The sequence below is a fragment of the Coloeus monedula genome (genome assembly GCF_965178545.1).
Source record: "Coloeus monedula genome assembly, chromosome: 11".
Classification (NCBI taxonomy): domain Eukaryota; kingdom Metazoa; phylum Chordata; class Aves; order Passeriformes; family Corvidae; genus Coloeus; species Coloeus monedula.
The window spans coordinates 6151209-6178501 of NC_138791.1; the positions used below are offsets into that span (position 1 = coordinate 6151209).

The following is a 27293-nucleotide window of genomic DNA, read 5'->3' on the forward strand; positions in this document are numbered from 1 at the left end:
GGGGAGGCAGCACCGCCCGTTCCGGAGCGCGGGGCCGCTCCGCTCCGCGCCGCCCCGGGGCGGGACCGCGGCGGGGCCGGGAGGAGCCGCACCTGCCCCGCCATGTCGGGCGAGTGGCTGCGGCGCTGGCGGCGGGGCGGCCCCGCCGAGCGCCCCGGGGGATCCCCGGCACCGGCACCGGGCCCGCCGCCCCCCGCCCTGCGCTACCGCCGGCCCAAGTTCCTGCCCGGCGGCGGCGAGGAGGCCCCGCGGGGCGGGCGGGCCGTGAGGGGCGCCGGGCCCGAGCGGCCCCTGCCCTGGGGCGCGGGATACGCCGAGTGAGTGGGGCCGGCAGCGGGGCCGCTCCGGGAGGGGCTCCGGGAGAGCCCCGGGGTGGCCGGGCGGGGTTAGGGGCTCTCCCGGGGTGCTGATACCGGGGCGTAGTGCAGGTTTAGGGCGTGTGGAGGGGGCGGGGGAGGCTTGGAGGGCTCCTGGCGAGGTGCCGCTGGTGGTCGCACCCCACCTACCCGCGCTGCGCCCCTCGGCTGCAGCCGCCCCTGCCCGGAGTGGCCGCCCGCAGGCACAGCTCGCCCTCCCGCACCATCCGCGGGCGAGGAGGGAGCGGCTTCCTGCTCCAGAGGAGGTTTGGCGTGGCAGTGAATCCTCCAGCCCCTCTCCTTCCCTGGCGGGGGTGGCGGGGACACCCCTACCCACCCCCTGCCAGCTGCAAGGCGGGCACCAGGACTGTGACAAGTGGCCGGGGCAGCCCCGAGAGCAGCACCGTTCTTAGCAAAGCGTCTTTAAAACAAAGGAAGGGGAAGACCACATTTTTAGAAATCTCTTGGTTTGCTGTTTTAATGGCAGAGGGGATAGATCAGGCAGAACAACTCCAGCCAGGGGCTGTCCCCACGTCCTGGCGAGACCACGTCATGACCCCATGGTCTTGGGATGGCACAGCGTGAAATGCAAGGAGAGCATGTCCGTCCCGGGACAAGCATTAGCAAGGCTAGAAGAAAAAGCAAGTGTGGTGATTTTGCAATGCACTGTGTCAACAAGGAAATGGCACGCTCTGGGCTGCTGACAAGCGCTGCCTGAGGCCAGGGTGCAGGTCTCTGTGTCCCCAGCTGGGCTTTTCCCTGCTGCACTTAAAGGACTTATTATTGCAGTCACCAGCAAAGAGATCCTTGAGTTTGAAAAGGGAGCAGGGAGCATGGGGCTGGAAAGGAGGGGCAAGGTGCAGCTGTTTGCAGTGACTGCGGGGAGCAGGAGAGGTGTAGTGTGTCCCCACACCTTACCTGGAGTGTTTGCAGGGTTATCAATGCCGAGAAGTCAGAGTTCAATGAGGACCAGGCAGCCTGCTGTCAGATCTCTGTCCGGAGGAGAGAGCCAGGCTTGGAGGAGGATGAGGAATGGCTGATCCTGTGCTCCACGCAGGTATTGCCCCCAGGCAGGCTGTGCTCACCCTGCTGCCAGCCTTTTGCTGCCACACAAGGGCGAAGGTTCAAGAAACACAGGATTACTCCATCAGTCCTATGCCCACGTGCTGAAACCCTTCCTTGGATGTGTTATGGGGACCCCATGTACCCTGCAGCCAGCCAATACATAGCTCTGTCTGTAAATGTAATTTCTACTTCCATGGCCCATGACTTGCAGCATTTAAGGTCATCCAAGCCCTTTGTGCCCTCGCCTCTCCTGTCCTCCTGCTTTCAAGGGCTAGCATGTCTTGCCATCACTTGGGGCAGCAGGGGGAGCTGGGCACACAGGATGCTCTCACCACGCTCTGCCTCACTTCTTGTGAAATGGCCCCAACTCCCCTAACACATAGGAACAGCGCATGAGGGTGGGTGGTGCACATGCAGATGCTCAGAGCTCAGATGATGGGTCTGGCAGAGCAGCACGTGGGCATCGCTTGAGTTTGAGCTGCCCAGAGATTTACAAGTAGCAGGGAAGGGTAGCTGGGGTGGAAAAGCCAGGCAAAACCCACAGTGGCATCCTGGCTGTGAGCCTTCCATCTGTACAACCTCTTCAGCCCCTGTCTTGTCCCTCTTCCGCACGGCAGTTTCTGACTGGTCACTACTGGGCATTGTTTGATGGCCACGGTGGCCCAGACGCTGCCATCATCGCCTCCAACTATTTGCACTACTGCATCAAGCAGAAGCTGGAGGAGGTTGTGGGAGGCATCACCGAGGCCCAGCCCCCCATGCACCTCAGCGGACGCTGCGTTTGTGACAGTGACCCCCAGTTCGTGGAGGAGAAGCACATCCACGCAGCAGACTTGGTGGTGGGAGCCCTGGAGAATGCCTTCCAGGAATGTGTGAGTACCCCGTGCAGGGCACCAGTCCTGCTGGCCTAGGCAGTCAGTCTGTCCCTCTCTGTGCCCTGGAAGGGCAGGGTCTGCACTTCTGCTGCTCGCTGAGTAGGCTGGAACTTTGGGCCAAACCTTTAAATGTGCTGAGATCATGCTGGATCAGACCCCCGGGTCCCCTCAGAGTTGTATGTTGGCAGTGCTGACCCAGAGCAAAGCTGCAGTAGCTCTGTACAATTGTGTAGGGCAGGAAGGTGGCTACTGTCACACTCATACAGCACGTACAAGTGTGAGCTCTCCCCATCACCCTCCTAAAGCACCCACAGTCCAGGAGCAACAGCTGTGTAGGCTGTACAGAGGCAACACTGTCGCTTTGCTGGTTTTCTGTGGCCCTTCCACAGTCAGTTTTGGTTCTGGATTTCTGCTGGGAGGGATGAGACAGTGTGTAGAAAGCAGCAGCCCAGATCACGTCAGTCTCCAAACTTGTATAAACCAACAGGATGAAGTCATTGGCCAGGAGATGGAAGCTACGAACCAGACAGGAGGTTGCACTGCTCTGGCTGCCCTTTATTTCCAGGGAAAGCTGTATGTGGCCAATGCTGGGGACAGCAGGTGAGTCATAATAAAAGGGGGAAGTTGCTGGGGATGAGAGCTGAGAATTAAGCGAGGTTTCCAGCATCTTACTGTCCTGGTTTCAGCCGGGACAGAGTTCTAGAGAACACTGTTGAAAACCCACTGATGTTTAAGTTGTGCAGGCACTGCTCAGCAACAGACTCAGGGACTTTTCAGCTTCTCACCCTACCAGCAAAGAGGTCTGGAGGCATAAGAAGCTGGGAGGGGACACAGCTAGGACAGCTGACCCCAACTGACCCAAGGGATGTTCCAGACCACGTGGCACCATGCTCCGTGTGTGAACTGAGGGGAAAGCTGGCCTGGGGCCACTGCTGGGGAATTGGCTGGGCATCGATCACTGGGTGGTGAGCAACTGCACTGTGCATCGGTTGTTTTCTATATTCTAATCCTTTTCTCATTATTATTTTCCCTTCCATTTCTGTCCTATTAAACTTTCTCTCAACCCACAGATTTTACTCTCCTTTTTCCCAGTTATCCTCCCCCATCCCACTGGATGTGGGGGGAGTGAATAAGTAGCTGTGGGGTGTTCAGCTGCCTGCCAGGTTAAACCACAGCTCTGATTTAATCCTACAGACAGTAAATGTGCAGCCCAGCCATCCCCCTCCTGCTTTCCAACAGGCACAGGACCTGCTGGAAGAAAGGTGCTCTCATGCCTTCTGGAACAGTTTGGGGATTTCAAGGGATTAGAGCTGCCCAGACCCAGCATTGGGGTGGCAATGCAGCAGTACACTCAGCCTGGCAGGTGTTTAAAAGTGAAGGGTGATTTCCCTCACTTGGCTGTGGCCTCCCATTCCTCTAAGAGTGAGCTCAACCACTGTCAAACCAGGCAAGCACAGTTCTCTGCTGCAACAGTGCAATTGCAATGGAGTTATTTGAAATACAGTGGCCTTTTTTAACAGTTTTGGGTGCACAGCTATTCTGTGGCACAGCTGAGCGTTGCCTCTTCCCCTTTGTAGGGCAATTCTTGTCCTGAAGGACAACATTGTACCCATGAGCAGCGAGTTCACCCCTGAGTCAGAGAGGCAGCGAATCCAACACTTGGTGAGTGACTCCATCAGACAATCCAGCTGTGAGCATCCCACTGGGTCAGAGAGGGCATGTGGCAAGAGGACCTCCAGCTTTCCTTGAAGGCCACTGTGTGGCCATAATGTCAGCTGACACTAGCCAGGGAGGGCTGGGGTAGAAATTCAGCCGACAGTCTTTAGTATATGGGAGATGTTCACGTCCTCATTGGAACATGCTTTCCCAGTTCTGGTCTCCATTCTGCTGCTGGGAGTGCCAGTCCTGAGGCAGAAGCAGCTCTGGTGCCCTACTGCACTGAAGCAGAACCTGTGCATGCTCACCCCTCCATTCCCTCCTTCAGGCTTTCCTTTTTCCCAAGCTTCTGGATGGTGAGTTCACACGCTTTGAGTTTCCACGGAGGTTGAAGGGAGATGATGTGGGCCAGAAAGTCTTGTACCGGGATTACTTCATGGAGGGCTGGTGAGTCCCTTCTGCCTGAGGGTAAGGCTGCAGCACAGGACAGCTTAACCTGCTCATAGCAAAGGGAAGGTGAAGGGAGAAAGGGCACCTGCTGCTGGTGAGAGGAGCAGCAGGATGGTAGGGAAGGGTGCTGTGAGCAGCTCCCTCCAACTGAAGGACCAGGGCCCTGGCAGGGTGGTTAGAAAACAGTCAGGATGGTCCTTCTGTCATCCACCGAGGTGGGGCTGGTGCAGGAGTCCCAGCCTGGTGCAGGTACAAGCTGGGGAGGAAGGGGAGAGTGAGGGTCACTTTGCCCTTTCCTCAGTGAGCTGCCTGTGCGTGGGGACACCACAAGGATTCAGAGTCAAAATGCTCTGGCTGGGTTGTACTATCAAGTCAGACAAATCCCAAATCAGCAGTGAATTCTCTGTTCCAGGGGGTACAAGATGGTGGAGAAAGCTGACCTCAAGTATCCTCTCGTCCATGGTCATGGGAAGCAGGTAGCTTAATGCTTTACACACTGGCAAGGCACAGGCAAGTCTGCTGGGGGTCCTCAGTGTCCCTGTCACTCATGTCACACTCTGGGGCACTAGAGCAGACCCGGAGCTCTCGTGTTCTCCAGCACAGCGCAGTCCCACAGCCCAGATACAGCAGCTTCCTTTGCTGCCTGGCTGGTGCAACCCAGAGCCCTCTGGAGCAGAGTCTGCACCCTCCTCCAGAGTACAGCAGAGCAGACAGCAGTCCTGAGGCAGCCTGCCCTTTCCTCATCTCCCCTTGCACACAACAACTCGATTCAGATGAGAACAAACTTCCTCAGCTCCCACTTGGGACTGTCTCCTTTGGCTCTACTGCCTTTCCCACAAATTCTCCTCCTCGAGGAGAGGCTGAGAAATGAGCCTGGAGAGGGAAGGAGGAGGTGGGGAGAAGCAACGACTGCACCCATCCAGCATCTGCCTGCAGGGGTTGAGCAGAAGGCCCCATCACCTCCCCCAGCACTAAACCCCCATGCCACCTCCTTTACAGAGTCAGTGCAAAACCTCCTTTGCCAGGACAAGGGGACACCCCCAAACCAACCCAACTGTCTTTCTTGGCACCTCAAGTCAAGAGCAGATGCCACCATGGGCTTCCTGAGGTCTGTAGCATTACCCAGAGCACATGTACTCCAGAGCACACCATGGACCACATGGAGCCATTCACAATCAGGCCATTCCTTCTGATCATTCCTCCATCTCCAAAGTCTCCAGAGGCTGTTCTGGGTGATGCCTGGAGAAGGGTCCTAAAGGCAATACATAGATCAGTCAGGACAAGCCACACATCAGCTTTTAAAGGCACCACACCCAGATGTTTCAATCCTGTTTTGCTTTGTTTGTGGCCAGGCTCGCCTGCTGGGGACTCTGGCTGTCTCTCGAGGCCTGGGGGATCATCAACTCAAGGTCATTGACACCAACATTGAAGTCAAACCTTTCCTCTCCTGCATTCCTAAGGTCAGTCACAGCACATGGGAATTGTAGGGTGGAATTAAACAAGCTGCTGCTCTGCATGCAGCTTCTACAGACTTGGCAGGTCTTAGCCTTTCTCCAAGCACCCTGGTCCCAGTGTGTCACCTCTCAGGGGAAGCCTCATCTCCCTGACCCCTCTGCTCCATTGCAGGAGTTGTCACGGATTTACTCCTCTGTTTTCCAGGTGAACGTATTTGACTTTGCTCTGCATGACATTCAGGAAGATGACGTCCTCATCATGGCAACTGATGGCCTTTGGGATGTTCTGTGCAACGACGAGGTCGCCCATGTGGTCAGGAGCTTCCTTGCAGAAAACAGGACAGATCCTCAAAGGTAATACCAGCTTTGTCTTTGTTTTCCCTTCCAAAGAATCTGGTCAGACCTAAAGCAGGCTGAGATCCCACTGCTTCCAGGTCAGCTCTGGCATGACCACTCTTTTGTGTGACTTTGGAAACTGCCTGCTAATCTGTCTCCATCCCGAAGTAACAATTAAAAAGCTGACATCTTAAAAAACTTTGTTATTTTGACAACATAAAGCCACATCTCAACATTGTTCTTAAAGGGAATAGTTGCTACATTAACCCAAGCCTTGCATTTTTCTACCCACAGGTTTTCAGAACTGGCCAAGTGCTTGGTATGCAGAGCAAGGGGAAAGAAGAGAGGCCATCAGTGGATGCTGGATGACAGCCACGAGGCATCCTACGATGACATCTCTGTATTTGTCATCCCACTACAGAACAGGGAAGAGGACTGACTGCCAGGATGACACACAGCATCTGTGTGTTCCGTTACTGTGGTGCCATTCAGCATCAACCTGAGACTGAGGGATTTCTGCTGCACGTGTACGCTCTCTTCCAGCAAAACCATTTGCAGTGGAACCTGAAATGCACAGCCAGCACTTGGCACAGAATGAACAAGATTAGCTCCTTAAGAACATGCCAGAAAAGCACAGTGGGCAACAAAGCACTCCCCTTTCTCATTGATGGACCAAAGAGAACCTTTAAAGGGGGCCATATGCAAGCCGAAGGGCACTTCTAAGATCTTTGCGGTACAGTGACACTGAAATCCTTATTTCTACTGATCCCTCTCCCTTTTTAATACTGAACAATAAGGATCAATTGAGATCCAGCCAGTCTGAAGAGCTGGCTTTTAATCAGACTTGAACTAAGCTGAACTGGATGCATAAGCTAAAGCATCTCTCGTATCCATTTGCTGTAACGTGAGATGTGCTAAAACCTGGGAGCTGCTGCCAAGACAGCGTTGGGCACAGCCATGCCAGTGGCATGGGAATGCTGGAGCAGTAGCCCAGACCTCTTGAGACAGTTGCCAGTTGTAGGCAGCACCACCTCAAGCCCAGAGGATGTAGCCAAGTGAAGCTTCACCCTGGTGTACAGGAGCCTCCTGTGCAAAGCTTTGTGCCTTACTTAAGAACATTGAAGTGTATTAGTAACACAGTGTACAGACTTCTAACAAATCTTAATCCACACTTGCTGACACTTTTTCTATTCAGGTCATTTCTGACAGCAAAGCAGGTTTTGTAGCAGCAGCACTGATGAGAACCAGGGTGTTTCAATACATCAGCTGATTCAGCAGAAGAGCTCCAGGTAAAATAAAACTGGTTTGTTGCAATTTGTCTGCAGTGCTGAATCTCAAGCACTTATTCCAGCAGACACACCAGAGTTGTCTTAAACTCTGAGGATCTGCTTCCCAACCTGTTTATTAGCCAGGCAAATACAGGTCTGGACAAGCTTCCCATCTCCCTGAGTCCCCACTTTGGTTTTCATTATTCATTACATAGGTTCCAAGATTCCCTAGAAAAGCAGCCAAACCCCAGTGTGTGTTTAAGTTCCACAAGGATGAAAGTCCAAATAAAAGTACTTTGGTTTTTTTTCCCATGCATCTTACTGTGGTGGTATTCCTGCTGGGGATTTTACACAGACCTGGGCTGGAGAAAAACAGCCCCAGAAAATCACAGGGGAGTTCTTGCTTTTAATTTGTCTTTGCTTGTCACCAGAAGCATTCCCTTACCAGAACTGCCACAAGAGCTTGGTGTCAAAAGATGATTTCCTGCAGTGGGGGGAAATTCCCCCCAGGAATGGGGCAGCCTTCTCAGCTATCTGCTCGTGGTTTAAGGAAGGGGTAGAACAAAAACATTTCTCTCCAGCTTCACTTTCCCCCCATCCTCCTCAGCTTCACCTGAAAACAATGCAGGGTTTACCCATGTTAATGATGCTGGCTGCTGTCCTCCCTTCAGCAGCTATAACACTGTATTTATATGCATTGACTGTAATAATCCAAGATTCCTGTTACTCAAATCCAACAAGTTATTTTCTCACCTTCTTGCTGAGAAAGAGCTCGCCTCTTCCATCCAGACCACAGGCTGCTGTGGACACCTCTTCACCTAGGGTACCACAGCTCCAAAAGTAGCTGTCACAAGGCTTCCCTACCCTGATACATTCATTGGCAAAAAAAAAAAACCCTCTTCAAATGGGCAATTTATGGAGGGGTAACTTCAAAGAATCAGAATTTCCACTACAGAGCTTCTGACTCTTCAAAACAAAGGGAATTTTAAAAAAACTAGATGAGCTTAACATTCCCCCTCTAAGAAACCAGCAAGTTGTATCCCACTGGACAAATGCAGAAGTTACAGCACTCAAGTGGTATCTCTACAAAATATTTATTGGTCACAGCCACAACATTGAATTCTCCACATATGTAGTATTTTGTGACAAAGCATAATTTGACTTTATGTATTTACACTCACTGGCAGATACCACCGAGGAGTCCAACTCCCTATAGCAGCTCACAACCACAGAGACCAGTTTCTGAAAGGCTCGCCAGGTTCCTGCCGCTGACCCAAAACCAAGGTGAAGTCTCTTAAAGTGCTAATACAGCCAAGAGGCACTGGAAAATATACACTGCTGCTTCCAAATTTGTCACTCAATTGCTCCTGCACCCTCCAAAGCAGGGATTGGGGCATGAATCCAGGACCTGGGAGCTTCAAGAAAGTAATAAAAACCTTTCAAGACTGACTTGGAGAATTACACCCCAGGCAGATGTGCTCACCCACCACACTGCTTACTCAGAAGTGGGATCTCGAGTCTCACTTCCCCTTGTTTTGAAAAAAGGTCTTTATTTCATCCCAAAGAATATGGGGTGGATTTAAATGTCAGATTTGGAGGGGGAATGCTGTTTCCAGCTTGGCCACTGTCAGACCTGGGAAGGCTGTTTTTCATCAGATCTGTTTCTCATTAGCTGGCGGCCCTAAAGAAGACAGGAATTGCAGCCCTGAGACTCCTAGAGAAGCATATAGAAGCTGAAAGCTAAAAGTTTTATTCACCTTTCTTGTCCAACTGTCTGAAACACACAGTTCTCAAGTTCCCTGACAAAACTTGGCACATTCCCCTCTTTTAAATCCAGATAGAAAGCACTCCATGCTACATCAACAGAGATGTCTCTGCCTGTGTGGGTGGCAGTGGGCCCTGGGAAGGCACTCAGCTGCCATCCTGAACAGAGCACTAGTGCTCTTGTGCATGAGCCTGAACATTCCTCTTCACTCCAGAATGCCACTGATGTGCTTGTGTGTCTACCCTCCTAAACCACTCCTCTGCTTCCCTTTTCCTTAAACATTCCATGCCACAATGTACCATGTTTTACATCACTGCAGGCAGAGGAGAGCCAAACAACGACCTCCAGACAAGCGCTCAAACCACATTAACAAAGAGCTTTTATAGAATAAAAAACTTCCAAATGCTTCCCTGTGAAAAGTAACAAGGAATATGGCCAGAGGCTATCTGTTCACTTCCTCAGGCAAAAGACTTTAAAAACTTCAAAGATGATTTACTACTGGACGCTGTAGTTTGACTGTTAAAACACACTACAAACCCCAAAAATCTGTATTTTACAAACCACTGCCAACACCGACGAAGGTAAAATAGCACCAAGCAGCCTGAAATACAACACTGCTGAGTTAAAGTGACTGAGGCCCCAGAAAACCACCTCCCTTTGCACGGGGCAGTTTTATTTATAGGCGACGGTGGGACAGCACAGGAAGACGGGGGTGGCATGAACCTCTCATCTGTATCTCCAGAAGCAGGCCTGTGTGGCAGAGGGAAAGCATCTATCACTCTGCTGGAGGATGGCAAACTCCCGTGTGGTTAGAAATGCCCCGTGTGGCAGCAGAGATGAGCCACAACCACAGCACAGATGGAGCACCACGGTGTGAGCCTGCCCTGTGTGGGCAGCATTCCTGCACTGCCACAGGCAGGCGCTGCAACCTGAACAGAACCAGCAGCACAGAAATGCTCAGTGCCCATCCCCAGCTCTTAGCACAGCACCTTTCCATGGATGAGGACTGGGAGGGGAAAAAAACAAAAGGCAACAAGGAGCAAAACAGAAACAGCTGTGCTACAAGGCATTTACTTTTCCAGGGAGCCATGATGTGAATTGTATACAGCTGAGATGAACTTTGCTCTAACACAGGAACATCAGGACAACTGACCTAAGGAAAACGCTCCAGCACAGTTTGCCAGTATGGAGTGGCACTAGAGAGCAGAGAGAACATGCCCATTTACTGTCTTGTCACCTTGCCAGCTTTTCGTATTTATGAGCAGGGAAGCACATGTGACTGGGCGAGGGAAAGAACAGACTTCCCAAGCTGTGGCCCAGCACAAACCCAAGTGTGTTTGGAAAGGCAAGAATAATGAACACTACATTTTCGCCAGGCCTGTCCCAGCTTGCTGGTGGATGCATTCCATTGAAGCAGCATTTCAGGGAAAAGAAACTGGAACTGGGCTTGAAGACCAGCCTGCCAGCTTTTCTGTGCTACAAGCTGCTGAGGCAGGAGAGCGTGTCCCTCCCCATCTCTTTGCAGGGGCATTCCTTGGAGAAGGGCCACAGCAAAGCAGTGTCAGCACAGTCATGCCTAAGATTCTTAGAATTCATTTCTGAAGACGCCATCTGAGAAAGGATGCTCTTTTGGAGCTATCACTGGAAACCTGCAGACCAGTAACAAACTATGTGATGGACTACCCACGTGTCAGTTTTACCAACAGGGGATACAGATCTAAGCCTGGTGTGGGACAAATTTCATGGAGCTTATTTACAGACCGGGGAGCGGAAAACTGCATCAGTGAAAGTAAACAGCCTAGACACCTCACAATACTGGCCCACATCATATTCTTTTATATCTAAAAGTAAAAAAATATGGCCCATTCCCACTGCCCACCCACCCCATGATATTTACAAGTAAGATCAGCCAAGATGGTACATAAGGAAGGTACACAGGCAGACTGTGCTTTCAGTCTCAGTGTGGTTTCTCCGTCTTCCTGCTGACAGACTCCTTTATTGCTTGGGACACTGGCCGGACCTCAGCAGTGCTGTCTGCACCTCCAGGATGTTGACACAGCAAACAGTAGGGAGGCTTTGGCAACCTCTGACAGTGGATGAAACCCGTGCAGTTGCACACTAAATCGCCAAAGAAAAGGATGACAAGATGTATGAGGTACATTCACAGCTACCCACGTGCTTCTGGTGCATGTTCCACTGCAAGAGAATCCAGCATCTGTGCTGAAAACTGTCAGTGTTCACATTTGGCACAGAAGTATTTGCATCTGTGGACTGCAGTGAAACCAGAGATCCCAGACGTTAAAAACATGCACTTACGGAAAGGAACTGCACGTTCCACGTTGGAACATCAATAGCCTTGTGCACTTACAGCAGGAAAACACATAATTACAGCTTTAAAAAAATGCCACGAACATTTTGTAGATAAAACAGACTTCACCGTTCTAAGAAATAATACTGTGTCAGTTCCATCTTGGGCTGAAGCCTGCCGGGCGTGGACTGGAAGGTAAGAACTTGTAGCATGCTGCTTCTTGAGCGTGCCAGGAGGCCAAGAGGAGCAGTCCCCACAACGGAATGCTGTAGATAAAGGTAAGACATGGAAAATACGCAGGAACAGGAACACAGTCTAGATGTAGGCAATTCCAAAACTATGCTTGCAATGACGTGCTGCTGTTAGCAGTATGGGAGCCATCCAACAGCAGCCGCAGTGTAGGAATTAGTCGTCAATAGTTGGCAACCAGAAGGCCTACAGAGGAGGAAAGAACACATCTTTTCATAGCAGAACACAAATCTCTCCTACAGCACCCCATAGGAGCTGGCACCTTCTGTAAGCACACATGAGAGGCACTGAGACTTCTCAGATTCATCTCTGGAAGGGTCAGCACCTCATGGAGCTCAGAGGAACTTAAAGCCCATTTCCTTACCATATTGGAACATGCGCTAGCAAAAGTCATGAATTTTGGATTGAACTGCAGACAGGTTATAGGACCTGTGTGTTTTCCATCTAGGACAGCCACCTTCATCCCACTTTCCCCATTCCAAACGTGGATCTTCCCATCCTCCGAACCTGAAGGTAAGAGTGGAAAACAAGATATGCAAGATGCACTGGAGAGGTCAGCAGAGGAAATGAAGAGCATTTTTTTCTGTCAGAACTTTAGGAACAGGCAGGTCTCAACTTTGTAACACAACCTTTAGAGTTCTCCAAGTGTCACAAGGTCACGTACAAAACATCAGAGAGTTAACACACCTGTATCCAAACAGCAGGTTTGTACTTTTGCACTGCAGAGACTCAACTACACAACAGGGCAACACTGTTCAGGCAAAGATGTTAACTACTGTCACCCAGTAGAAAAGGAGAGCTGACACCTCCAGCAATGCAGGAGAGACCCTGGCCAATCTGCACCAATGTGCAGAGGACAAGTGCTGGGGGAAGAGTCATTGTTCACACAAGTTCTCAGTTCAGACACAGGTAAATGTCTCACTCAGTGGGCACAGAATCAAACCAAAGCCTGTACCATGGAAGGTAACCAGATTTCAATGCACTAAGCCAAATACCAAAAGCTTCCCTGGAGATGTCAACTCTCCACATTACTATAATGGGATAAGTTTTCACTTTAAAATTACGTTTTTCAAACTCTGAGGCTGAGAACTTTACATTTTTATAATTCAGTTCAGCTTTAGACTCATTTTAAATAGGATTCCTAACAAATATGCAAAGCATTTTCTTCTGCTTCTGTATTTACACCTGTAGCCTTTCAGGAAAAAAAAAATTAAGAAGCACAAGTTGCAACTTAACTGTAGGGAAAAACTGAAGAGGAATAAGTGGTTTGGAACTTCTACTACTGTTTTAATTTGAAAGAGAACAAAAGGAAGGTAAATATGTGCAATAAAGTGCTCTCCAGAGACAGACTAAACAAAAAACCCCACCCCTCTTCTCTGCAATCAGGAAGTTCTCAGCCAGAACAAAAGAAAAGAAGTTTTGCCAAGATCATCAGTCATCCAGAAAAAACGAGGATCTGGATACCAAATTACCACAAAGTTAAACATATTTGATATATCAGCCACAGAAATAAGAACAAAATTAAAGTTCTAGGAAGGGGCAGCACCACACAGACTCATCTGACTCGTGTCCACAGGTCCTGTTGGGCAGCAGGCAACTGAAGTGCTTATTTTGGGGTGCCCAAGGTGCAGCACCAGGCTGTACAAGAGTTTCAAACTGCTTTTTGCCACCTGCTTCCCTCAGGAGTCCATCTGCAGAGGGCCGGGGAATCATACACTGGGAGCCACCAGGGCGATGCCTACAGCTTCTATCAAGGGTTTAAGAAGTTGTTCCACAGACATGGGGGGTTACAAGAGCCACATGAACAAACTGCAGCTGCCCCAGCATGTCACCAGAGCAGGAACACCCCTGGGAGTGGTACAAATGCACCAAGCTACAAGACCAGTCACCCAAGCACAAACAGGTGCTTTGGTCATCAGGAAACAGGGGATGGCCACAACACAGCCACAAAATGCTTTGAGGAAGCACATGAGGGCATCCTAGCCACAGGGTGAGGACCACTGACAAATTATGTGACAGGTCTTCCCACATTACAACAGTTTCCTGGTTTCTTATCTATTTTGGAACAGCATTTATATGTAAGTAAAAACGATAAGACTTATTGCAGGCTCTTTTACATTTCAGTCTAGAGAACACTGAGCAATCTAACAGAACACTGTCAGTGCAAAGAAAGCTTACAGCTGCATTGTATTATTTAAATACATTCTGCTTCCCAACAGACACAGCTTTAGCCCTACATAACACACCTAATTTCAGAGCACTGAAATTTTTGCCAAGAATTATCTTACCTATCATGATGAACTGAGAGTCTGGTGTGAATGATGCCTCCAGCGTGACAGCCTTACTATTGTTATAACCCTATGGCACAAAAAAGGAGAATATGTAGTAGAGAGTGTGTCCACAGCAAGCTCACAGCCAAAGGGCACCTGCTCCCCAAACTAACACCAAGTTTTCCAGGAAGTACCACAGGCAGCAGGCTCACCCCAAACGTGTGCAGGACAGCTCCTTTGAAGGCATCAATCAGCCGAATGAAACCGCCGTTCGTCGAGATGAGGATGAGTTTCCCATCATTGCTGAACTTCAGGCCTGTCCACTCACATGTGCGGTCATATTGCATCTTAAATGTAGCAAATGGCCCCTGCAGAGAGAAAGTGGGAAATATGAAGAAGACTCTGCATTGCTGTTAACAAGAATCTGCTTTTAACCTTTAAAAGAAAATCCTTAGCCCTAAGATACCAAAAGACAGTGTCAAGGCAAACAAGTCACTGCATGTGTAAGTTTCAACAGATGAATCCAGTTTCCAAAGCAAAAAAAGAGTGCAATAGGCTGTTTCAATCCAACAGTTTCACACTCTACCACAATCAACAGCAGAAATTAAATTAAGAAAGGAAGACGTTTTTGAACAAGGCTGCTAAATGAACTTAGAGAAAGAGTTTGAGCCAGTGTAATCATCATCTGAGTTTTGAAAACCACAGACCTAACTATGCTGAGTACTTATTCAGTTCAGCTGCTCATGCCAGTACAGTTTCCTTTGAAATTTTCATCCTTTCTGACACTCCTGGCTCAATCTCTGCCTGTGTTCTTCTGGAATAAGCAGCAAGGAAAGAAAGGCCAAAACCACACAAAAAAGAGCCTATGTTGGAGTCACTGAGCCAACAGCTGAGCCAGCTGGTGGGCCAGAGAACCCTGAAATAGCAAATGCCTGCTGGTGGAAAAACTCAGATATTGGAGACACCACTCTCACCTTTGTGTGAATAAAGGAAAGGCCTTTCCCACAATGTCTTCTGGATGAAATGTAACCTTACACACCCCCAGACCCTGGTTAAGTAAACTACCTCTCCCAGCAGCCTGTGCTGTTGCATATCCGACCTGATCCCCCAACTCTGCCCCTTCCCTCGCTCATTGGTTCCCTTCCCTGGTCCCGCCTTTGTACCGCCCCCATGCCCTCAGATCACTGTAACTCTACGTAAACCTGAGCACGAGCACGCTGGGCCCTCTCTCGCATTGGGTCCCCTCTGCGGAGGATGAAATAAACCTCGTCTGTGGAACGTGCCATGCGGAGAGCGCTCCTTGGCTCCTTATTTCTGGTAATATTGAGCTATCTGGCTTAAGAGTGTGTGTGTGTGTGTGTCCTCAGCACTAAACATCTGCGGGGCTGAAAGGAGAAGCTTGCTAGTGGCTATACTGCTGCACCTGAGCATTTTTGTGCCCAAGACAGTTTTGGGGAACACAGCAGCGATCTCCCTATTGCCCTAACACCACGCACTTCTATATAAGCCTAAACTGGAGTTTGGAGCAGGTTCAAGAGTTAGCACTTTAACACTGGTTAAGAGTGTACCTCAGGATTTGTATCCCTTTCTGTCCATCAGATGTGTGCTTACTGAGAACTCTGTAGATGCCAAGGAGGCACCCTAGACAGTAAGCTCGAGTACACAAATCCAGCCTCTGAGCACTGAGTTTAGATTATTTCTTGCAAGATAAAAGTGTAAGAAGGGAAGTTAGGGTACCTCACCTTGTCGAAAGAGCGGAGATCATAAAGCTTCACCATTTCAGAATTGACTCCAGCAGCAAAAATCAACCCTTCTGGGTCAAAAGAACACACAGGCTTCCCTTGGAGATGCATTAAACCCTAGAAAGAGAAATAGCCAGAATTAACTTGCAAGACTGATGCTCACATTTCTACCACCATCCTTTGAGCCCACTGTGAGCAGGACAGCAGATTAGGGGTGGAACAAATTAATTTCAATTGTAAATATTGAGGTTTTACAAAGGTTCAGAACTCTGCTTTCTCAACTTCAAGTCACCATACAGAGCTTCCAATTTGCTTCACTGACAAAGTTTACACCAAAACAAATCAAAACCTCATGTCATGCACTCCAAAAGTCCCCAGAGAAGGGAGGCTCATATGGCTGTCTTAACAACCATACCAGGGAGCACCACAAAACACTGCTGCTGGGATCAACAGCAATGCTCTACGATTTATGGCTGCACAAGAGAGGAAAAAAAATACTTAGAAAGCAAGGGAATATCGCTGCTGAGCTTTACATGCCTGTTTAATGAAAACTCATACCTGCTGGAAGCCAACAGACCTTACATATTAAAATTGACAGGTTGCTACCAGTGCTTATTTTTAATGTTACCTTTTCCTTAAGTCATATAGTAGAAAACAGTTGACAAAATTTGGTAAAAGCCCACAAAATATTTTAATTTTAATTGTAATTTTCTGTATCCTGACTAGCAGTCTGTGCATGTTAGTCAAGCATTTTTATGAACATACTGTATGCACCTACACAAGAACACACCTTTGAGTAAATATACGTAATACATTGAACAAGTTTCTGCGTTTTTCTTTCTTTCTGCATTCTTCTCTACATAAAGTCTAGAGACTTTACTACTTATCTTCTTTCCCACGTAGGTCAGTTTTCCCTGTGCTCTCTGTCGATGAGGCAGTGAGCTTAGCCAATGCTAAGGGGCTCTGGTGAGTGGGTCAGCTCTGGTTTCCCAGGAATGGGAATATTTCCAGGTAGTATGGCTGCCATCTCACGGACCAACTGAAAACTACAAGTAACACTTCCTCAACCTGTTTCCCAAACTTGGCTGGATGCAGCTTCCAGTAACAAGTCCTTGTTTTATCATTCTTACACGTTCAGGCATTAGCATAAATCACAGAATTGTTACTGTACTTACAACCCTACCTCATCTGCAGCAACTTGGAGATGAAGATACATCCCAAGGGAAACCTACACACTGGAGTTAAAGGCATACTCCCCCAAAAATAGCAGAATTAAGATCTGCCAGAAAAGGCTTGAAGAAAGATTTTGTAATTTACAAAATGTAAAACATTTTGTAAGAAATGTAACTTTTTTCTTTCTCTTTCATTTACAGTTCCATCATCTGGAATAAGCAAACAGCCCCCTCTTGTTAGCAAAATGGTCCCGGGGAGATGGGGAAATAACAGAACACAACACTACGTATCCAGATACCAGGAGAAAACAACTGAGCACCACTAAAGGTGGAGATTCTACTTCCAGTCTTTCATTCCTGCCACTGCTGCCAGTTCTGGTATTTTTCTCAGCCCTTACAAGCCTGCTTCCACTAAAACAAGTAAAGTACTCCAGCAAAATAAGTAAACAAAACCAAACAGTGTTCCATCTTGCTAGCAAGTCAAATCTGCTCACAAACAGTTCTGATGAACAACAGCAGTGATGCAAGGAAGTGCCAGACCATATGGCTGCTGTGTTACTTTAGCTCACCAGTTTCTTAATCAAATTTAATTGCATCAAGGCACCAATTTTAGACACACACTACAAACACTCAGATAAGATGAATTCACAACACAGGAGGGATGCCTGCTCTGAGAGAACACCCTCTGCATAAGGTAGCAGCCTGATGAACAAGCTGATGACACCCAGCCCTTCTCTTGTTTCATCAGCTGTGAGTGTTATTTCTTGCTCTCCCCAGTGCCTCTCCAGCAGAGACACAGGTGAGAGCAAGTGGTGTTACACAATGTGACACACCACACACATTGCACAGAGATTCCTGATCCAGGCTTCTTTGGGAAGGTGTCAACACTGAATCAGCAGCACACACTTCTAGCAGTCTTTTTAGTTTGTTACAAACACACATCCATTTTTTATTCTTCCAACTGAAAATTCAATGCATTGTGCACATGAATTTTATAACCTACCTGGCAATTTGGAGAGCGGAGATCCCAAAGTCGAATAGTTTTATCCAGGGATCCAGAAATAAAAGTATCATCTACTGGAGACATTGAAAGAGCAACCACTCTGCAATACAGAATCCCACATGCATCAGAGACAAACCAAAGACGTGAATGGAGCAACACCCACCCCAACAGCTGTGTACAAACCCATAACTGAACAAAGCAGTAAGTAGCATGAACCAAGTGTAATGGAACTCGAGCTCATTACCATTCTTATTTCAATTTCTCTTCTCCTGTCCCCAAGCCACATCTCACCTTTTTGTGTGCCCCGGGAAATACCGAATGTATTTGTTGTCATGCAGGGATAGGTATCGGATAGTGTCTGAAACATAAACAAACCATAAGCTTTATTATTCCATGAGTCCAAGGTCATCTGAAAGTGATCACATACTAACTTGCTCCCCAGAGCAACAGTAATCTCACCACAGTGATTAAGTCTGGTCATTTGATTTTAAGTCAGACTTCAGAAGAGAATCAAGTTAGAAACAGACAAAAACCAACTCTGTTCTTAAGCAGAACTGAAAATCAGCCAACAGGAAAAGATACTTCCCACATTTGGAAGTCATGTTACATTTTAAAAACAACTGTCATGTGATCTAGGCAAGGTAATTTCAAAGGTGCTAAAATTTAAGTAGCAGCAGGTTTTAGTCCATCACTCTCACAAAATGGAGAGTATCAAATTTACAGAGTTTACTCTGCAAATTTACTTTGTATTGCTTTGCAGCATGAATACTGCTCTTTCCTACATACACATTCAGCAAACAAATTTCCAACTAAGCAGTACACACAGGAAATGTACAAATTCTGCACTCAGCTAAAGATAAAAAACCCGTAACTTCAAAGCCAGGACAAGACCATTAAAAACAAGCAAATCTCTCTTCTCTTTGTTTAATCTGACAATCAACAGCTTCACACTTTCTCTGCACTTAGAGCAGCTAAGCTCTAAGAAGAGGACAGAGGAGTAATCTAAAGCTTAGTGTACTTCAAGCAACCTTAAACATAAATTGAATAGATGAGAGCAGCAGCACAACATTTCTCAAGTGCCAATTTTATCCTGAGTATAGGTGAACATACCAAGAGTAGCCCACGATTCTGAAGATGCTGCTGAGACTTTCTCCCAAAATTAAAATAAATCCTTCTAAGAGGAAACAATTATTAAACAACCGAAGCCACTTTTCAATCTTTATGTGCAGACACTGTACTGTTGGAACAAGTCCTGCTGAGGGTCAAGGATACTTTTACTTTTGACTAAGAAGAACATGTGCCAAGAGGATGCAACATGTACTGGGTGTATTGACGGTCAAAGGGGTTACTGTGTTCAGAATGTTTTGAAAGGCCCATTCAGCAAAATTTTCTATCTGTGAAAAAATTACTGAGTTCCTATTTTTGCCTGAGGTTGCTCATCAAGCTGAGGTCAGAGGTCTAAACCACCCTCCAGTATCTGACAAGCAAACTGAAGCTGATGGAACAAGCTGGAAATGTGGTACTGGTGACACACAGTTCTGAAAGGCTCTAAGTGACTGGAGGTGATTATCCAAAATACAAATCCCTAACACCAGTGTCACATCCCACACTGGATAAAACCAACATGCTTCAAACTTCCTGTGAAGACACGTCTCTATTTTTTCCTGCAAGAACTGTCATTACCTGATCTCCGAAGTATCCATGAAGAATTCCATCTTCCTTTGCTAAAGAGGAAGCACTGGGGAATTGTGCTCCTTCAGGATCCTCACTGCTGGCAGTGCTCTGTCCCAGGCAAGGCAGTGGCCTGTACAGTTATCTCCTGTACCGGGTGGTATCATAGACCCTCAAACTGTACAAACTACTACCTCAGCCTGGAATCAGGCAACAGGAACTAAGTCCAGAGGTCTTGAGGAAATCTTCACAACTAGATTGGTAGCAATTCAACACAAAAAATGTTTGGAAACAAGCACCAGCATTCCTATAGCATGTTCCTGAGGTAATTTTCCTTCCCAATACCTGCAAAACAGGTTAATACAATGCACCTTGCCCATGACCACATGCATTAGGGACTAAACAGTATCTGGAATCCTACAGAACACCCTGTTGGGTTTATTAATCTTACCATTTGTAACAGCAACAAACATTCTCACATTGTATCTTTTTCTTTTCTTCTGATTAAGTGTTTAGCATAATACTACCCTGCAGCACAAAGACTTAAGTCTTAAGGCTTACCAGTGCTTATAAACAAAAACTCAGTACTCAAAATGGCATTAAAAATGCTTCATTAAATTGCTAATTATTAGTTATTGTAAATTAAATAACAGCCAAATAAAAAATGTGACACAAAATAATAACATAATTAAAAAAATAAGTAGGTTCTGAAACACACTAAAAAGGCACGTGCTTCCTGTGACACTTTTAATCCTTTTACACCATTAAATCCAATTCTGGTGGAGACTTCCCTGTTCCTCTAGTTTCAGGCCCAGCTCGTTCTACTTTAACCTGACTTCCTAACTCTTAACTTCCATCTTCTCTAAATTCACCGTCTTTGAAATTACTTTAGTAGCCCAGCATACATCACAAGGAACCAGCATCTCTACTGTTAAGCTTCACCTCCACAAAGGAAAAACCAAACCAAGACCTCTGTTCCAGAAATTATGAATCTACAAGCACAACATTAAAAGCCATTTGTAAAGTGCTGCGCTGAGAGACTTGGTCATTGCAGAATTCTCAGACATTGACTACAACAAACAAAACCACAATTGAGCTCTGTGACCTCCTCCAGGCTTGGCTGGTGATCTGTTGAGTTACCTGAACCTCCTGCCCTCCCTTCCTCTGCAGCTAAGTTGTGTGTACCAGACAGAGCTGTGGCATTCAGCCCAGATGCTCCTTCCACCTCACTCACACGAAAGAAGTGAAGGTGCAGAGGCTGCCTGACAGCACTGACCCAACACCAACTGAACAGCACAATGAAGAACCGAGTTGTATCTCCATAACAATGTTTAACCCTCCAGTTATTGCAGCAGCGAACAAACACACGTAAGGATGCTCAAAGGACTAGCACCAAGCTGTGCATCAGTGTTGGACATTAATTCCTTCCCCTGTCTCTGTCTGACAGAGTTCTTACCACTGAAGAGCTGTTATAACTTTTTCCCCAATCTTTAGAGCTAATTATCCAGACATGAAGTGTAAGGAGATTAATATGCTCCACTCCAGTGGATCACTCACCATCTATTTTGTTGGAGCTGTACACGACAGTGTTGGCAGCATGTGTATATCTGATGAGATCCACTCCATACTTCTTACTGTACAGGGTCCTCTTTGGTCTGTCAGGAGGAAGCAGAAATAATTGTACTCTCTGCAACAAAAACCTCGAAACAAAACTCACATCAACAAGGCCTATTCCCATTGAGGCATTACACGGTTGTTTCAAGTAGTCAGATGTTTTTATACAAAAAAACATCTTACACATATACAAAAAAACCATTTTATACAAAAAAAATTTTATTTGATTTTCAAACACGGATATTGGTATTTCTCCAAGACTATCCCTAGGCTTGAAGAATTCCCTGTAGCACCTGCAAAATGCACTTGCTCCTCCAAAAATTCCTTTTCCTATGATGTCTACTGCAAAAAGAAAAGGAGGAGCTAACATAATGAGCACAGCAAGCAGCACTGCCTCACTGTGCCCTTGCCCATTCAAATCTCCCATTCATCTGCTGCTCATTTCTGATTGAGTATAATTTGTCTTTGTTCTCTGTTACTTCAAAACCTAGAACAGGGTGTCTCGTTCACGGGATATTAACCCAACACATCTATATACCAGTCATCTATAAAAGACATAGTAACACAGGGACTTTTCCAAACCACTGCAGAATTCTACTTGTATCCAACCTTAAGGCAAGAAATGCAAATTTAATATTTTGCAACACAATGAAAGACACTCTAGTGAGAGTGAACACAATCTACAGAACTGTGTTTCTGGGGGTCTGGGACGCAGGTGATACACTGCAGTGCTAGAATTTTAAACTGCAGATTAAGCTTAGAAGCAGCTGGCTAATAATGTTGTGAGGGTATCTCACAACAGTGGTACCTGTTTGAGCAGTGCAAGGTCTCCACCACCCTCCTTACCCTTTCATCCCCAACTGAGGGAGCACAAAGGTTTCAGAGCTGGGCAGTCAACCAGCGAGGGTATTGATCAACACCAGAAATACCATCTCTTCCAGGAGCTATTTTTAATCCAGAAATTCATAACTCTGGTTATTATACAGGCCCATGAAATATTTTACCCACACGACCAAAGAGGACAGCATGGGAATGGAAACAAACAGCAGGAGCAGTCGAAACCAAGAGAAAAGTTTGTCAGACTACACCCTTAGACAAGCTATTTCTAACATGCTGAACTTTTTCCTTTTTTCACTAGCCTCAACCTGACACACCCAACAAGAGCACAAGTCGGAGACTTTTCATAACATAACAAAAACAGACACTCATTCTTAAAGATTAGTTCTCAAGCAGCAGAAGCCATAGGGCTCTGACTTCAAACAAACTTGCTGGGGACAAGTTCCCACGAAGTGAAAGCCAACACAGAAAGTGCAGTAAAAACCCACACACCACCTGTACCACAGACCAAATCTCAACTGGTTCTTCCCCTGTTCCTCCAGCAGTTCTTTAAATCGTTCTTCAGATGCAAACATGCAACACACTTAAAAATCACACCTAATTTAAAGTTTGACACACTCTAACATTATGTCTGATACGCTTCCCCACACTGCTTTCTGAAGTTACCTCAGCTATGCTGTTGACCAATCTAGTGGGGATAATACCCAACAACAAACCAAGAAAAAAATCCCAATCTCAAAACATACTATATTAGACACTCTCATGCCTAGTTTGGCTTTCCTTTTCTATTACAAGTATAAAACTTAGAAGATCTATTTAGAATAAATTAATATAGACAGAGACAATATCAACACACAGACAAAAGCACATTTACCAAAAAGAAAGAGAGTTCTGTATTTTAGGAAAGGTGAAGTTTTCATGTAAACTGACACAAACAGAAGTGTGTCACTGCACACAAGACCTGTTGCCAATCAACTATTTCAAACACAAACGAGAAAACTAAGTACTTTTAAACAACAAATCACAATCACTAAACATAATTCCAAGGTCAAGGTTAATCTATCCATCCCACCTACAAACCAAGCAATATCGACAAAGAAAAATACAAGAGCTCAGTCAAATCTGCTACAAAGATGAAACAAAACAGAGGCAAGGTTTGTAATATCATCCATGCCTTGGTTTGAATCAGTGCTGCTACGGGTAAACATCACCCACAACGAGGAATGTGGATGTGCCCAGCAAACACCACAGCTAAGCAGGAGTCCAGATCCATCACTTTATTTATATCAATAATACACAATTGATATGCACTAAAATACAAGCTAAACCTTTGCTAGAGCACCATTCTATCACAGCAGGGTTACCAATGTGCAGCCAGGCTGCTTCCAGCCTCAGGGATTGCTGTACATCCCAACATACAACTGTCCTACAAGTTTTCAGAATCCCTCCTTAAGTCCCAACAGACTCCAGTGAGCCTCTTAGTTATGCTTCCAAGCCAGCCTACTGTGGAGGGATTTGGTGATGTAGGATGGGCTAACAATTTAATAACCATTTATTAATTTTATATCAATAAATTGTTATAAATAAATTTGTAACAATTATTTCTTTGAAATAGAAGTGGAATCTCGGGACCAAAATTACTGGATGCTCATGAATAAGCAGTTGCCTAAGCCCAGAACATACATGATAAGGACATAATCTTGTCCTGTCAGTCCTTGGCTGCACAGCACTGTTTCAACTGTCCTGACACTGTTAGAAGCTGAAGCTCACCAAGGTGAGGTTGGCCATACTCTCACAGAGCTGTACAACTCATTCTGGTGTGGCAACACAGCCAACTAGGTGAGCATTCACCTAAAGTACAACCAAACACCTGCATTTTAATTCTGCCAGCAGAACTGCTCATTAACAGAGGACACACACCAAATTTTCCTTCTTTTAGACAGGGAAAGGCATTAATTTTCTGGCCATTTGATGAAGTAGAGTATCCTACATTGATTCCCAGCAAGCAGGACATTTAACTTCCTCCTGGCCATTATATCCAAGCAGGTGAGAGTTCTAGGCTCTTGCAGCTGTGACTTATAAGGAAAAATAAGCCAACTACAAGCCTGAAGCTGCCACAACAATGATCATTCAGACACCTGAGGTTTCATCTTCACACGAATTTCTAGTGACAACGTAATTCAAAGCAAAACTTTCCAGGTTAGAGAACAAGTGTGTCCTGCATCCCTAGTTACCTCTAAAAATCACAGCTACACTTCTAAGCCAGCTGATAGTGCATGAGCAGCTTTCAAATAATTTTAAAATTTTATAACCGCCAGAGAACACAGCAGTTACCTTGAAACTACTCTCACTGCCCTACAGCTCCACAGTAAAGGACCATTGATCTACATTTAACTTAATTAAAGCAAACCCTCTGACTATAAAGCACATCAGGATTAGATGGAGATTGGAGTGAAAGGGCCAAATGCCTCCCAACCCATCAAACCATTCTTTACAAGTTTAAAGGGGAAGAGCAATCAATACCATCTGCATTAACATCACTCAGCCCTGCTACTACTGTATATAATTAGGATCTGGGATACGATCCACGGCACACTCCATACAAACAGAGTTACCTGTTGTTACATAAATAAAAATTCAATATTTTCACGTCACAGTTCATTCTAGCAGGTGGGGAACACCAACAACTTTAATGTGTAAAGTAAGCAAACTAACTAGAAGCTGAAAATAATGTATAAATAGGTGTCCCAGAAAATTAAGAGAATATGCAGGAAGCAATCTTTCCTCCCAGCAAGTACAATGTCTTGGCCTGCTTGGAAAAGCAGGAGGGTTACGAATACCTGGTTTACTAGAAAATATATACAACACTGACATATCTTTCCTGGATACTCCCAAGCCATTTCTTTTTCATTCCTGCATTACCTTGTCCTTTTTATTCCCTCTCCCATAATACACATAACTTGCTATCCGTTCACTTTCTGTGTGGCTGTGATGCTTCCCAGTCCTGACTTTACAAAAAAACCCACAAAACACCTCAGAACTACGTCTCTACGCCAATAAGCACAGGTAAAACTTAAAATCTGAAGGAATTTAAAGCAGACAAACACACACTTGTACCAACTGAGAAAGATTTTAATGGCATAATGACACCATTTGGCTCAAATTGTTCCAGCTGTCATAGACTTCAAACACCCATGGCGTAGGTTTCCATCCTCTGAACAGATCTCAAGTGCTCTGCAAATTTCTGGGGATTTATCCGAAAAACAAGACGAGCACCATGTGATCAATAGCAGAAGAAGGATAAAACCAGACAGTTAAATGAGAAACAGAAACACACTCTTAACTCATTACCCTTACATAACAGAAATCAATAAACACCTTGATTGATTACATCTAAACTAAGACAATGTTTGGAGACAAAACAAATCACACGTATTTTAACTGTGCTTTAGAGATAAGGACAAAACTAGAGAAAATTATCTAAAACACAGAGGACCACGTTTGCCTGCAGCGATCCAAGACACCACTTAGGAACTGGGTTTTATGGAAAACACCATCAGGTTTTGAGAAGTTATAGTAATATACACCACACCACCTGCACCTTTTGGCTTAAAGCATTTAGCCAAGAAGTTACACTCAAATGAGGCGTTTAAAAGGGCACATCTGCACATTGCTCACAACAATCGCTTCTCTACTAATTAGCGAGACTTAAGCCCAGAGAAGTCAGTTCCACACCTGCAGCAATCCCAAGACCTGGAGATGTGACCAGACCTGAATCCTTTAGGCTTTGCAACTGTTTAGCTCTCACAGAAGTGAACTTTCGCTTACACATAGGAAATTATCACCACTGTCTCCAGCCTACCAAGATAACAAGTACACTCGCAGAGCAGACAAACCCACGCTGCTGCTATCCCTGCCGCTGGGATTCTATTCACAAGCCTACGCTAAAAAACAACAGGAGAGAAGCTCAAGCCAAAGCTCACCGGCCAGACCTGCGGGGCCAGGCAGCGCTTGTCCCCAAAGGCCACCGTGGGCAGCCCCCACGGCCCCTCATCCCCCCGTGCCCCAGGCACTGCCCCAGACCCCGAGGGCTGCACCCCCGGCCCCGCCACTCACTTGCCCTCCTGGCAGTCGTAGAGAACGATGGAGTCATCGTCGCTGCTGGAAATGACGGTCTCGCCGTTGGGGCTGAAGTCGAAGCAGTTGATCTTGTCCGAGTTCTCGCGGAAGACCTTGGCCACGCGGAAGCTCCGCAGCACGTTGTCCGTCAGCTTCATCCCGCCCGCCGGGCCGCGCCGAACGAGGGCGGCGGCGGCGCTGAGGGCAGCCGGGCGGGGCTCCGGGCGGTGGCGGGAACGGCCGAGCTAGGCGGGGCGGGGCGGGGCGGGGCGGTGAGGGGCCGCGAGGGGCCGTGGCGGGTGGCGGAGGGCGGCGGGCGCGGCGGGCTCGGCGCGGTCAGGCCGCGGAGAGGCGGCTCCCCCTCATTGTGCCCGCCATCTTGCGGCTCCGGCGGGGCCGCGCGGGGCACCCTGGGAACGGGGTGTTGTGCGGGGAGGGGGAGCGTGCGCATGGGCTGCTGGGACGGGGGAGGGCGGGGTGTCCCGTACCCAGCGGCCATATTGAGTGTGGCAGGAACGGCAGAAGGGCCTGCGCTCTCCTGGCCCGCCGTGGCTGTCAGCATCTGTCACCATTCCCGCCGCTTCCGGGGCCCGAGGTGGGAAGGGGCGGCGCAGGGCAGGGCTGGGCGGCTGTGGCGGGGTCGGGGTTCATTGCCAGTTCAGTACCCGCCCGCCCGTCCGTGCCTATTGTGGGGTCGGGGGGGGGGGGGGGAGGGTTGAGGGCATGACGTCATCCCGTAGAGCGGGAATGGCTTCGCGCGGCGGGAGCGCGTCACTTCCGGTGCCGGGCAGGGCGGGCGGCCTCGCGTTGCTCTGGGCTGTGAGGGGCCGCGGGAGCCCTGGGACAGCCTCACCCCACGCGGGATATTCCCCATATTGTGTCGATTTAAGGCGGTTTTCGGAGTTTCCACTGGAAACTAGAGAGAAATGCAGCCGGCTGAACATGAACCCAGACGTGCCCAGGTGGCCAAGAAGGCCAGTGGCATCTGGCCTGTATCAATAGTGTGGCCAGCAGGACCAGGGCAGTGGTTGTCTCAGTGTACTGGGCACTGGTGAGGCCACACTTTGAATGCTGTGTCCAGTT

At 47.4% G+C, this 27293-nt stretch overlaps 2 protein-coding genes across 2 annotated transcripts; one reads left to right on the top strand and one right to left on the bottom strand.

Annotated features, from left to right (window-relative positions):
* Positions 1 to 102: 102 nt before the first annotated feature.
* On the top strand, positions 103 to 7740 carry PPM1M (protein phosphatase, Mg2+/Mn2+ dependent 1M; the record flags this gene model as incomplete). Its single annotated transcript, XM_082289088.1, has 10 exons — positions 103 to 317; positions 1290 to 1413; positions 2039 to 2293; positions 2784 to 2896; positions 3874 to 3958; positions 4281 to 4399; positions 4815 to 4878; positions 5755 to 5862; positions 6062 to 6210; positions 6487 to 7740. 10 exons carry the CDS (start codon positions 103 to 105, stop codon positions 6629 to 6631), a joined length of 1377 nt encoding a protein of 458 aa, XP_082145214.1. The 3' UTR covers positions 6632 to 7740.
* A 795-nt stretch (positions 7741 to 8535) lies between these two features.
* On the bottom strand, positions 8536 to 26598 carry WDR82 (WD repeat domain 82). Its single transcript, XM_082288647.1, has 9 exons — positions 26208 to 26598; positions 21198 to 21295; positions 18261 to 18327; positions 17970 to 18069; positions 15795 to 15911; positions 14265 to 14420; positions 14071 to 14140; positions 12147 to 12289; positions 8536 to 11968 (listed from the first exon to the last, which is right to left on the bottom strand). The coding sequence occupies exons 1-9, from the start codon at positions 26366 to 26368 to the stop codon at positions 11939 to 11941; spliced, it is 942 nt and encodes a 313-aa protein (XP_082144773.1). The 5' UTR covers positions 26369 to 26598; the 3' UTR covers positions 8536 to 11938.
* Between the last annotated feature and the right edge of the window lie 695 nt (positions 26599 to 27293).